Raw genomic sequence first — 12223 nt, 5'->3', positions numbered from 1 at the left:
CTCTTCCATATTTTCTGTTTCACATCGTTTACACGGAGTGATCTTCATTGAGCCTTATTGTTATTATTTCTTATTGTAAAGAGCGTCCTTATTTTCTACTGCGTACAGAAATATTTCATCAAATAATTCAAACAGTAAAAAACTGTTACAGATTCAAGATAAAGAGAGTAAGAACAAGGAGAGTAGAGAGCCCTTGAAAAAATCTCCAATTATAGTGAATTATATACTGACCTATTTAACACCGATATGAAAACCTTTATTATCGATTTGAAAGTTAAAGATACAGAACCAATAGATTGGAAAAAGGGGCTGTCTAATTATCTGAAGAGATCATATGGTTCCAAGAACTGGAAACATTTCTATGATGAGAAGATAGCAATCAAACTCGATCATCTTAGACACAACTCAAATGGAGAATTGGCACCTGAATCATTGTTAGAACAGAATTTAAGATATTATGCATTCTTGGAACATTTAGACCAACGTTTAGCAAATAATAGTTCACAACTAAGAATGGATTTTGTATGGTATGATGCTCAATATCCTCTTACTCCAAGAGATCAAAAATATAAACAACATACTTTAACTTTTGAGAAATCATCTACGCTGTTCAACATTGCTGTAATCCTTTCTCAAGCAGCAAACGATGTTTGCGATAAAGATGACAAATTAGCTATTGGATATCTGTCAAGAGCTACTGCCTGCTTTAATTATATTTCAGAAAATTTCTTAAATTCACCATCAACTGACTTGCAAGCAGAAAATGCACAATTTCTTGCCAATCTTTGCCATGTTGAAGCTCAAGAGTTGTTCCTACAGAAATTACTCAACGGACCAGCACCAGAGAAACAAGCCTCATTAATAAGTAAGCTAGCATCTGCTGCAAGTGGTCTTTATGATAAGACCTCCAATTATTTGAAAGTTCCTGAAGAAAGAATAATACCCTATGGTGAATCTAAATGGACTTCTATTCTGACATGCAAGATGTATGTCTATAAATCTGTCACTGCATACCATTATGCTTTACATTTGGAACAAGAGGGTAAATATGGACAAGCAATTGCATATTTGAAACTTGCATCCCGTTCAATTACTTCATCATTCCCCTTCAAAGTATGGTTGAAAGATTTTATTGATTTTGAAGGGTTTAAAGATACTATTGAAACAAAAACTAAAGAGATGGAAAAGGATAATGATTATATTTACCATGATACCATTCCTTCAAGTGTTTCATTGGAAAGTATTAAGCCCATAGACGCTATTAAATGTCCATCATGGGAACAACAATTGAAAAGTTATATGGAAACAACAGCTTCTGATACTGATTCTCTATATAAAGGTATTGTCCCAATGGAAATTTATGAAAAGGAGAGTATTTACTCTGAAGAGAAAGCTCAAATGCTGAGAAATGAAATGGAGGCAACTGAAACAGCCAATTTAGAATATACATCCTTTGTAGATTTTACAAATTTACCAAAATTGATTACCGATTTAGAAAAGAGATACTCTACTTCTGGAGCTAGTAGTACGGAGGACCCTCAAGTTGAATTAATGAGGAAACAATTGACATCATATGCTTCTGTGATACATAACAGTCCCTTTAATGATGTAGATAAAGTTATAAGAGATATTTCTTTCATGAGACAAGAAATATTAGATATTTTAGTTACTCTACCTAGTCAAGAGAAGGAAAATTCTCTCAAGTTAAAGGCTTCATTAGTGGAAGCATCGAAATCAGATGAAAAATTATTTTTTTTAGTCAAACCTTACATGGAAGAAATAAAACTATTAAACAATGCGAATTTATTGTGGAGTAAATTTAATACATTTGATTTGTCGAGCCAAAACCAACCAAGTTTATTAGATATTGATGATAAAAAGACCGAAACGATTTTAAGAAAGTTAAAAGTTGTAAAGAAATCGGCTGAAGCACTACGTGTTTTGAAAGAGGAGCGTCAAAGAACATTATCGGAATTGAAAGAAGCTGTCAACGAGGATGATATAACAAGTTTATTAATTGGTAATAAAGATAAATCAGATGCTGAATTGAAATTAGTTTTCAATGATGAAATGGAAAAATTTAAACCGTTAAGTACAAGAATAGAGGCTACAATTTTCAAGCAGGCGTCAATTATAAACGAAATCAAACTGGCGTTAGATGATGTGTTTAGTTTGACAGGGATACAAGATAAATCATCTGAAGAAAGAAACGCTGATAAGAAGCGAATTGAATTTGTCGACAGGTTAGAGAAAGCAACGAATAATTTTACTATATTTGTCTCAGATATTCAAAAGGGTATTGGATTTTATAGTTCACTACTAAAGCTCAGTAAAGATTTAGCATCTTCAGCAAAATTGCGTATGGGAGATAATTCAGTGTCTGGTGGACAACAGATCTTACCACCTCCGCTTCCGGAACATGCACCTTCCCAACCTCCTCCTCCCCAATATAGCAGAAGCCCGCCACATATGGGAGGATATGGAACCGCCACGATTGATTCCCAAATGGCCAATCTTAACATGAATCAATCCCCAGCGGTTCCGCCTAGGAACTATATTCCTGGCGAGTTTCCACAATCACAACCGCAATCACAACAGCAAATGTCAACTTTTTCTCAAGTTCCAACGGTTCCGCAAGTCCAAAGTTTTCCTCAAGCGCAATCACAAATGTCACAGGGGCCTATAGTCCCGCCAAAACAACCTCCGATGGGTATAAACGGGCTACTTGCAACGCAGAGACAAGCTGATAATGAGGAGCGGGAGTTACAAATGAATCCAACATCATTTTACAACAAGTCTTCGGTGTTTGATGAAAATTTATATTCAAAATATAGCGGTTGATGTTTTTTAGGTGAATTCTAGATTAGTGTTAGGAGAGTAATAATTAAACTTATATATTATGTCTAAGAACTTTTTATTCTATATAAAACATACTTTATATATATCTCCCTACCCTTTTTACTTCATATCTTACTTTTCTCTACAATAGTAGTTCGAGTTTTCCTATCACCATTACCATGATTATTGTTTTTTATTTTGTTTGATGCCCTTGAATTGATATTATTAGTTGTCGCCGTTGGAACGTACCAAACATTCTCACTACCGAAGTCCTCTTCAGCAATCTTAACAAAACTAATAATACCATCGTCCATAATCGCGAGCAAGAAACTTCTATAACCAGCTTTCAATCTTCTCAATTGTTGAACATGTGGAGGGAATGTCTTCAATGCTCTTTTCTTCTTCTTCTTCGTATTATTATCATTATCACTTGATTTTTTCTGTTGCGCTTTTGACTTCAAGTTAGACAGATATGTATTTGTTGGAACCCCATTTGTGAAGGAAACATCCTCCCAACTAATTTCATCCTGTCGAGAATAATTTAAGAATTCAAATTTGTAATCTAGATTATTAAAGATGTTTTGAAAATCTTTATATGTGGGGAATTTTACATTATTATCATTCTTATTATAAACTGCGACTTGGTAATCTGGTAAACCGGGGCTCTTTTTTTTGAAATTCGTTTGAGGTTTCCATACGTTGAATGTTAAGGATAATAAATTTGTGTTATTTGTAGTGGTAGATTGTAATACATTAAAACGCGATATTCTTAATTCTTCAAGAGTCTTGGGAGCTTTCGTATATGGTACTAATTTGTTCAAAGTTTCGTATATTTGTGGTGATGTGGTGTATTTCGATGTTAATAAGCCCAATGAATTATAAACAAGATGGTTAAACAATGAGGTACGCCATATTTTAAAAGGTGCAATTATGCTTTGATAGGTGGAGTTGAACCTCAGTATTTTATTATGTGATAAAGTAGGCGGATATATTGATGATTTATCATATGAGTTATCTTTTGTTTCCATGACAATGAATCCTAATCTTTTCAATTGGGCATATATGGCAAATTTATCAAGGTCTTGTTGGGATTTGAACAGAGCATATAAATCTTGGATACTTAGTGGAATTTCTAATTTTTTTGAACCATCAGAATTCGGTACTAAGATATATGGCGAAACTGTACCTCTTTCAGCCAAATAGACGAATTCATGGAACGATAGTGTAAATTGACCATTTGAATTCATACGACCCATAGTCTGCATAAAATTACCCTTTGGATGTGGTAATAATGCATTGTGATTGTCAGGAATGTAATATGCTTTCACCAATGACTTTAAAACGGAACCAGCGATGGAATGAGATAAAGTATCAAACATTGCTTTTTGTGCTTGATGGAGTAATAATTTTTGAATATCAGTACCATCAGGTTCATAATCCTTTTCACCTCTCTTGGGTATCAACGCAGCTGCATTATTGGTATGGGCCAATTTGGCAACTTCGGACCAATCTTGGACTATTTCATCGTCATCTAGATCAGAGTCAATTGCTTCATCTTTGACCTTTTGAGGATTGGCAGTACCTTTCATTTATTTTAGTGAGAATTTGCCTATGTGAGCATGCATATGGCATACTATTGGAAGTCATAAACCATCGTTAAGTAATCGATGAGCTTGTAGATCAAATTCATTATTTTTTCTATGCATTGATGCTACGTGCGAGTAGCATTATGTACTTTTCCAAAGATTTCGCGTCTGCGCTAAATTAGAGAATAATCAGTCTCAGTATATAGTTTTGTCAATCAGCCAGTTAGCGACTGAGAACATATTTGAGCATCCTAGGGGAAAAAAACACCCAAATTGTTAGAGTTCTGCTTTAAGGAATGGGAACAGCTTTATAAATATTGCCTATTCAATCATTTACATCGAAAAACATAGTAGGCGTCATATATGCAGACTAAGAATGAAAAACAAGAGTGACAAAGGTAAAAACGCCCGCCAATTTTTTAATAAAACGTGTATATTCATTCTATATACAGAGTGCAGTAATTAAAAATCCCCTCTCGAAGGAATGGGAAGTATTAGCATCTATTCGTATGGCATTTATTAGTGTGCCGGACAGAACCGATTTGGTTTTGGATTGCTCTAGTAAGATTTTTATTCTGTTTTGTTAGTTCATGTAACCCACGACATACTGCAAAATAACAGCATTATTCTTGCATCTACAGTCGTTGGCTTAAAAACGAGCCTTTTTTATTTTCAATCAAAAATATGTGTCGCTTTTTTTTATTTTTAGCCTTCCATTTTGTAATGGTATTCCTCCATTTATATTACTGGCACGTGATCAGACGCGTTCCTTTTTTCTTTTTTTGACATTTTTTGAATTAATTACCCAGTTAGTAACAATAGTACTAGGTTGATATCAATCTGTAAATACGTCAAGCAAAAGACAATTATTAAGCTTTGAGGGATTAAAGGGTCTAAACAAGAGACCATACTAAACTTTGCGAATAGTTTTCGACCTACAACTACACTCTCTAGACCCATAGAATCTGCATACTATCATAATGGTATCATCCATCAAAAAGACTCTTCTCCTGTTGTCAAGTCTAACCGTATTAGGTCTAGCTGCGACCACTTCAACCAATACAAAGAAGGTAAACGCTTCTCCATCCTCCTTAGTGAAGACATCTCATGTATCAGATGATACCCCAGTAGAGAATACCTCCACCAGTCCATACAATTCATTCATTATGGCTATCACAATGATTGGATTATCAGAAATAGGTGACAAAACGTTCCTTATCGCTGCCTTGATGGCCATGCGTAACCCAAGATTATTAGTGTTTTTTGCTGCTTCATCCTCGTTAGCTATCATGACTGTGTTATCTGGTATCGCTGGTCATAGTTTCTCTTATTTTATCTCTGAAAAATATACTGGGTTCCTAGCTGGTATCTTATTCTTAGTGTTTGGTTATAAATTGACCAAAGAAGGTTTAGAAATGTCTAAAGATGCTGATGTTAGTGAAGAAATGGCTGAAGTTGAGGAGGAAATCGCCGTACAATCCATGAATGAAACTAATAATAAGATTGAAAAGGGTCCTTCTTTACGTGAAAAATTAAGAAGGAAAAGAGGTATGGCTAAATATTTGAAGAAATGTAAAGATTTGGCTTCTTATATTTTATCTCCTGTATTCGTTCAAGTTTTCGTTATGGTCTTTTTGGGGGAGTTAGGGGATCGTTCTCAAATTAGTATCATTGCCTTGGCTTCGAATAATAATTATTGGTACGCTATCGCGGGGGCTGTTCTTGGTCATGTTGTTTGTTCAGGTGTCGCAGTTGTTGGTGGAAGATATTTGGCTACTAAGATTAGTATGAGAACTATGACTTTGGTCGGGGCTTTATTATTTTATACCTTTGGTATAATCTATTTGTATCAGTCTTACACTTATGCTGAAATAACTGCATAGAATATTCATAGAATAAAGAGAGAAAGAGAGAGAGAGAGAGTAGTTTTATAGACGCCGAGTACTCATTCTTTTTGGCTTATAAATTATGTTATTTATTTTTCTTTTAGAATTTACCTTATTTCAGAATACATCGTTATATAGATTTTATTATTAAAAGCATTTTTCTTCTTTTCAATAAATTTTCTTCCATAAGTTCCGTAACTTTACCATGGACATTGATGTGCGCATATAAGTTATAAATATTACGTTTGACCTTCTTTCATCAACCTTTCCCTTAATATCCTCTTAAGTGAAGCATTTGTCCGTTGATCGAGTATCTCTAGTTGATCACGTAACTTTAATTTAAGATCTTTGGTTGCACTTACTTTTTCCACTTCATGACGATGCAAAAAACTGTCATTTTTTTCGTCAGGACTTTCAAGTTTGGAAGCAATCATAATAGCGTCACGTTTCACCTCATTTAGTATATTATCTTGATCCTTCGGCAGTGCTTCGTATGTTACACCATCTTCTTCCATTGTTGGTTTCTCAATTGATTTGGTTGCATTAGGTGCCTCCTTCCCAGTGACATTATGCAAAGAATCATCTACGGGTATACTGGTCTGCTTTTCATTGGTATGATGGGGCACTTTCTTAAGCTTCGCCTGTAATTGTTCTAGCCTTCGTTTTCTTGATTCCGTTTGTTTCTCTATATATGACATTTTTTTTACGTTATTATCTTAGATTCTTATATGTATTGTGTTGTTCTCATTTCTTTAATAAGTGCTACTTGGCCATCCCAAAGGTTTTCTACTTGAGTCGTTGAAGTGTGTAACGCCAGGTATTCTATTACATGTCACTTCTTGCATCTTTGAAAAGTTCCTGAAATTTGATCCAGTTCCAGTCTGATGACTGTGCTTTCTTTACAGCGGTACATCCCCATTTCGTACACACCCAGACCTTTTCTATTTCCAAAATTTCAAACATTTTTTCAGTTTCAAGAACTTCCTCGGCCGCCTCCAGAGGAAACAGTCCAAGCGGATGGATGCGGAGTGAGCCAAATCTTGGAAAATCACAACATAACTCACCTACGTACTATCCAAGATATCCTGAGATATTAATGAAGTTGCTATTTAAAACAGGATATTTGAAGCTTTTAATCGCATAATTTGTATTTGAAGGTAAAACTAAAAGAACCACAAAACAACAAGATAAGCCACAATGCCAAGTACGTTCATCAATTAATTTTTCCTTTAATTAAAGGTGGATGAACTTAGAGGTTCGGGTCCCTCATAAAATTTTAATTATGAATTTGAAAAACTATAATGCATCAAAATCAAAGATCAAACGTGGAAAAAAAAGAAGAACTATGCCAACATTACATCTTCAGGAGGTATCTCTATTCTTTCACTGAATCCCCGACACTTCAGTAAAGATAGTTCCCTCAGTGTTGCGACTACATATGCACAACGTGGGGCCATAATGTTCAATCTCTTCCCTGTGTTTATGTTTGCACCTCTATTGAGTGATGACCGCTCATGGGTGGTTTTAGTGATATTTCTTCTTCCCTTTTGATCTTATTGATTGATACATTATTGTGTTCTAAATTTCTACTTAAAACTTTTATGTAAACCTGTAACTCTCTTTGTAATCTTCCATCTTAGATCGTTTACCCCATATGAAGTTCAATTATAACTAACAATCTTTTCTCTTAATAATGATAATAATTGTTATTATTACCATTTTTGTTTTTTAAATAGGAGCTCCAAGAACTTACTCTAAGACTTACTCTACTCCAAAGAGACCTTACGAATCTTCTCGTTTAGACGCTGAATTGAAGTTGGCCGGTGAATTCGGTTTGAAGAACAAGAGAGAAATTTACAGAATTTCTTTCCAATTATCTAAGATTCGTCGTGCTGCTAGAGATTTGTTAACTAGAGATGAAAAGGATCCAAAGAGATTGTTCGAAGGTAATGCTTTAATCAGAAGATTGGTGAGAGTTGGTGTTTTGTCTGAAGATAAGAAGAAATTAGATTATGTCTTAGCTTTAAAGATTGAAGATTTCTTGGAAAGAAGATTGCAAACCCAAGTTTACAAGTTGGGTTTAGCTAAATCTGTTCACCACGCTAGAGTCTTGATTTCTCAAAGACATATTGCTGTTGGTAAGCAAATCGTCACCATCCCATCTTTCATGGTTAGATTGGACTCTGAAAAGCACATTGACTTTGCTGCTACTTCTCCATTCGGTGGTGCTAGACCAGGTAGAGTTGCCAGAAAGAACGCTGGTAAGAAATCTGAAGGTGCTGAAGAAGAAGCTGCTGACGAAGAATAAATTAATTCATGATAAAATAACTGTATAATATAATATCTGTATATCTTTTTTCATTCTGAATTTAATTTGAACTTTTACCCCCCTCCCAAACTTTTCTCAATTTACTTCGTAATTATATACTTTTAATTACGTTTTTATTGAACCTGCTCGAAGTTGTTGTTTTTGTTGCGCTGTCCATGTCAATCGCAAAAGTCAATCACAACCGACGTTCTGTGAATGCAATATTGCAATTCTGTTCAAGCAAAAGGAGCTTAGAAAAGCATTACTGTTACAGCCGGTAACTTGTTTTGTTATATAAATTTCAGTGAATTAAAGGATTTGCTTTCTTATGAGAATTGTTCCCTACCGGCTACGTCGGCGGCTAATTTAACAAACATCACCTTCCCGTGACTGTTACGTTAGTTTCCATCAGTACACCGCAACTCTTGCAAATTAATGAGGTGTTTCAAGAAATTGAAAAATTTCAAGCGCCATCGCAATTTTGAAATTTTGGTTTCCCAAGCCTAAATTTTAGACGGAGCAAGCAGAACCTCTTGACGGGACCCATAGATCTCCTTTCGCTATCTCCTATGTTCTTCTTCCAAGCATTCGAAAGGAGCCTGCCTAACCGCCCAGCATCTTCGGCCTGTGCAGCCTTTTCCTTTGGTGATCGATTTCCATCAAACAGTGATTAAAATACTATTAAAAATAAGCAGTGCTAAATTCGTGAATTAATAGCAAAAAAAAAGGCCAAACAACACAAGGACAATAATTCAAAATGGGTAAATCGTATGTTACAAAACTGAAGAATTGAAGCCGACACGATTGATACATAAACCGAATTATATGAAAATATTCAATTGAATATAAATAGTTTATATCGCAACTGGAAACCAATACGATGAGAATCCGTTCAGCTATTTAACAGTGAACTTTGAGGAAGAAAATATACACAAAAAATAAGTTAACTAATATATTCCTTTGAAAAGAAAACCCCCGAACTTTGAATGCATGATGAAAATAAATACCTGATGAACATTATTCAATGACCTATGAGAACAATGAAACACAATGACTTTTTAACTATCGATGATAATTTGCGCTAATGTATTAATATATCTAAGTCGAAGCCAATAAGAGCACAACAAAAAATGATACGAACAAATTACTGACAAAACTACTGAAAATAATTATGATACTATTATTTTTAAACTTTCCCTTTTTAATATAGACACGGTTACAGATCTCGTACTCGTTACATGTTCCAACGTGACTTCAGAAAGCATGGTGCCATTGCTTTGTCAACATACTTGAAGGTCTACAAAGTTGGTGACATTGTCGACATCAAGGCTAACGGTTCTATCCAAAAGGGTATGCCACACAAGTTCTACCAAGGTAAGACCGGTGTTGTTTACAACGTCACCAAGTCCTCCGTTGGTGTCATCATCAACAAGATGGTTGGTAACAGATATTTAGAAAAGAGATTGAACTTGAGAATTGAACATATCAAGCACTCCAAGTGTAGACAAGAATTTTTGGACAGAGTTAAGAGTAACGCTGCCAAGAGAGTCGAAGCTAAGGCTAAGGGTGAAGCTGTTCAATTAAAGAGACAACCAGCTCAACCAAGAGAAGCCCGTGTTGTTTCCACTGAAGGTAATGTTCCTCAAACTTTGGCTCCAGTTCCATACGAAACTTTCATTTAATTTATTTTGGATGCATTCTTTACTGAATTTTTTAGGTGGATTGGTGTTTTATATATATCTATCTGCTTTTCCATATAGTATATAATTAATAAATGGTGTCAATTGTACACTGAACGTTTTAAGTTTTACCAGATTCTTTTCTCATCGTTTTATGTCATTGTATCTTTATTTTTCGTCGTAAAACTCAAAAATGGATAGCTTTACAGATGATAAGACAAATGTGTATTGTGAAGCAAAGGATACTAACTGAACATCTTTACCGAATTAAGCTAGTACGTTCAGAGTAATGAATATATTACAGAAAAAGTGACATCTCCACTGTAGTAAATGTGACAGTTCACTATTGTAGATTTTTTTTAGATTTAAGACGCTCGCTTAAGAAATCTTGTCTGTTTACTGGAAACACAACGAAAATAAAATAATGGCATTGTCAGTTAAGCCGTTAGCATCTGCAATACGAGTAACCTTCGATCATCAGTGAATAAACCAAGGTTAAGTACTAAGTTCGCTGTGTTGATCGGGATCTTTTCCATTAGGCCAGCATTTTAAGAGTTAGAGCCTTCGCACTTAGTTACTATCCTTTCCGAATACTAGCGTAGAAGACTCCAAAACGTATTTATTATAGTAAGAAGCCAGACACTATAAGAAAAGGTTCTAACTGGTTAAACGATGACGAAGAAGAAACCGTCGTTAGAAGATCTACAGGAAGAGGCTATTGAGTCCATACCGTATTTAGGAAGTGACGAGAAGGCATCTACTCAAAGATATGCTCAGCAATTGCCAAGGGAAAAAGATGAAGAAACTGTAGAAAATCATCCCAATGTGAAACCATGGGTTCATTTCGTAGCAGGTGGTATCGGTGGTATGGCTGGTGCAGTCGTCACTTGTCCATTCGATTTAGTTAAGACAAGACTTCAAAGTGACATTTATCAATCAATTTATAAATCTAAAGTTAAATCTGCTACGACGATGACATCAAATTCTAAGATACTGAACTCAATTATTCAAGGTGGGACTCATTTCAAAGAAACTTTTGGTATTCTGGGAAATGTTTATAAACGTGAAGGGTTTCGAAGTTTGTTCAAAGGTCTGGGACCAAATCTGGTTGGTGTTATCCCAGCAAGAAGTATTAATTTCTTCACGTATGGGACTACGAAAGAAATATATTCAAAGGCATTTAATAATGGTCAGGAGGCGCCTTTTATACATCTTATGGCGGCAGCAACCGCTGGCTGGGCCACGTCCACTGCAACTAACCCGATATGGTTAATTAAAACAAGAGTTCAATTAGATAAAGCTGGAACCACTAAGAAATACAAAAATTCTTGGGATTGTCTGAAAAGTGTCGTTAGAACCGAAGGTATTTATGGCCTATATAAAGGGTTGAGTGCATCATATTTAGGTTCTGTCGAAGGTATTTTACAATGGTTACTATATGAACAAATGAAACACGTAATCAAGAGGCGTTCCATGAGGAAGTTCGGTCATGAGGGAAATAAGACTACTGCGGATAAAATCAAAGAATGGTGTCAGAGATCCGGTAGTGCGGGTTTAGCAAAATTCGTTGCAAGTATAGTCACTTATCCTCACGAAGTTGTAAGAACAAGACTGAGGCAAATGCCCAAGGAGAATGGGAAATTGAAATATACAGGTTTGCTTCAAAGTTTCCAGGTTATTATGAAAGAAGAAGGTTTGGCATCAATGTATAGCGGTCTAACGCCACATTTAATGAGAACAGTGCCAAATAGTATAATCATGTTTGGAACTTGGGAACTAATGATAAGACTTCTCTCATAATAGGAATTAATTTGAGGATACGAATAGTGATATTTTTTCTTCCTAATTCTTGAAACCTTTCTCTTGTTTTTTATTTATAAGTTTTATTGCATTAATTTTCAAATCATGTAAATATCCATAGACACA

General features: G+C 35.1%; 7 protein-coding genes across 7 annotated transcripts; 5 read left to right on the top strand and 2 right to left on the bottom strand.

The window, feature by feature from the left end:
* Positions 1 to 246: 246 nt before the first annotated feature.
* On the top strand, positions 247 to 2841 carry BRO1 (Bro1p; the record flags this gene model as incomplete). The annotated part of the gene is made up of 1 exon (XM_003669414.1): positions 247 to 2841. One exon carries the CDS (start codon positions 247 to 249, stop codon positions 2839 to 2841), a length of 2595 nt encoding a protein of 864 aa, XP_003669462.1.
* Positions 2842 to 2963: 122 nt separating this feature from the next.
* On the bottom strand, positions 2964 to 4427 carry SEN54 (tRNA splicing endonuclease subunit SEN54; the record flags this gene model as incomplete). Its single annotated transcript, XM_003669413.1, has 1 exon — positions 2964 to 4427. The coding sequence occupies one exon, from the start codon at positions 4425 to 4427 to the stop codon at positions 2964 to 2966; it is 1464 nt and encodes a 487-aa protein (XP_003669461.1).
* A 977-nt stretch (positions 4428 to 5404) lies between these two features.
* Positions 5405 to 6307, top strand: GDT1 (putative ribosome biosynthesis protein GDT1; the record flags this gene model as incomplete). Its single annotated transcript, XM_003669412.1, has 1 exon — positions 5405 to 6307. One exon carries the CDS (start codon positions 5405 to 5407, stop codon positions 6305 to 6307), a length of 903 nt encoding a protein of 300 aa, XP_003669460.1.
* A 242-nt stretch (positions 6308 to 6549) lies between these two features.
* Positions 6550 to 7008, bottom strand: NTC20 (Ntc20p; the record flags this gene model as incomplete). The annotated part of the gene is made up of 1 exon (XM_003669411.1): positions 6550 to 7008. One exon carries the CDS (start codon positions 7006 to 7008, stop codon positions 6550 to 6552), a length of 459 nt encoding a protein of 152 aa, XP_003669459.1.
* A 499-nt stretch (positions 7009 to 7507) lies between these two features.
* On the top strand, positions 7508 to 8618 carry RPS9B (40S ribosomal protein uS4; the record flags this gene model as incomplete). The annotated part of the gene is made up of 2 exons (XM_003669410.1): positions 7508 to 7514; positions 8047 to 8618. The coding sequence occupies 2 exons, from the start codon at positions 7508 to 7510 to the stop codon at positions 8616 to 8618; spliced, it is 579 nt and encodes a 192-aa protein (XP_003669458.1).
* Positions 8619 to 9856: 1238 nt separating this feature from the next.
* Positions 9857 to 10300, top strand: RPL21A (60S ribosomal protein eL21; the record flags this gene model as incomplete). The annotated part of the gene is made up of 1 exon (XM_003669409.1): positions 9857 to 10300. The coding sequence occupies one exon, from the start codon at positions 9857 to 9859 to the stop codon at positions 10298 to 10300; it is 444 nt and encodes a 147-aa protein (XP_003669457.1).
* A 669-nt stretch (positions 10301 to 10969) lies between these two features.
* RIM2 (Rim2p) lies at positions 10970 to 12097 on the top strand (the record flags this gene model as incomplete). The annotated part of the gene is made up of 1 exon (XM_003669408.1): positions 10970 to 12097. The coding sequence occupies one exon, from the start codon at positions 10970 to 10972 to the stop codon at positions 12095 to 12097; it is 1128 nt and encodes a 375-aa protein (XP_003669456.1).
* Positions 12098 to 12223: the final 126 nt, after the last annotated feature.

Source organism: Naumovozyma dairenensis, chromosome 3 (assembly GCF_000227115.2).
Source record: "Naumovozyma dairenensis CBS 421 chromosome 3, complete genome".
NCBI lineage: Eukaryota > Fungi > Ascomycota > Saccharomycetes > Saccharomycetales > Saccharomycetaceae > Naumovozyma > Naumovozyma dairenensis.
This window is presented reverse-complemented; position numbering and strand designations above follow the sequence as displayed.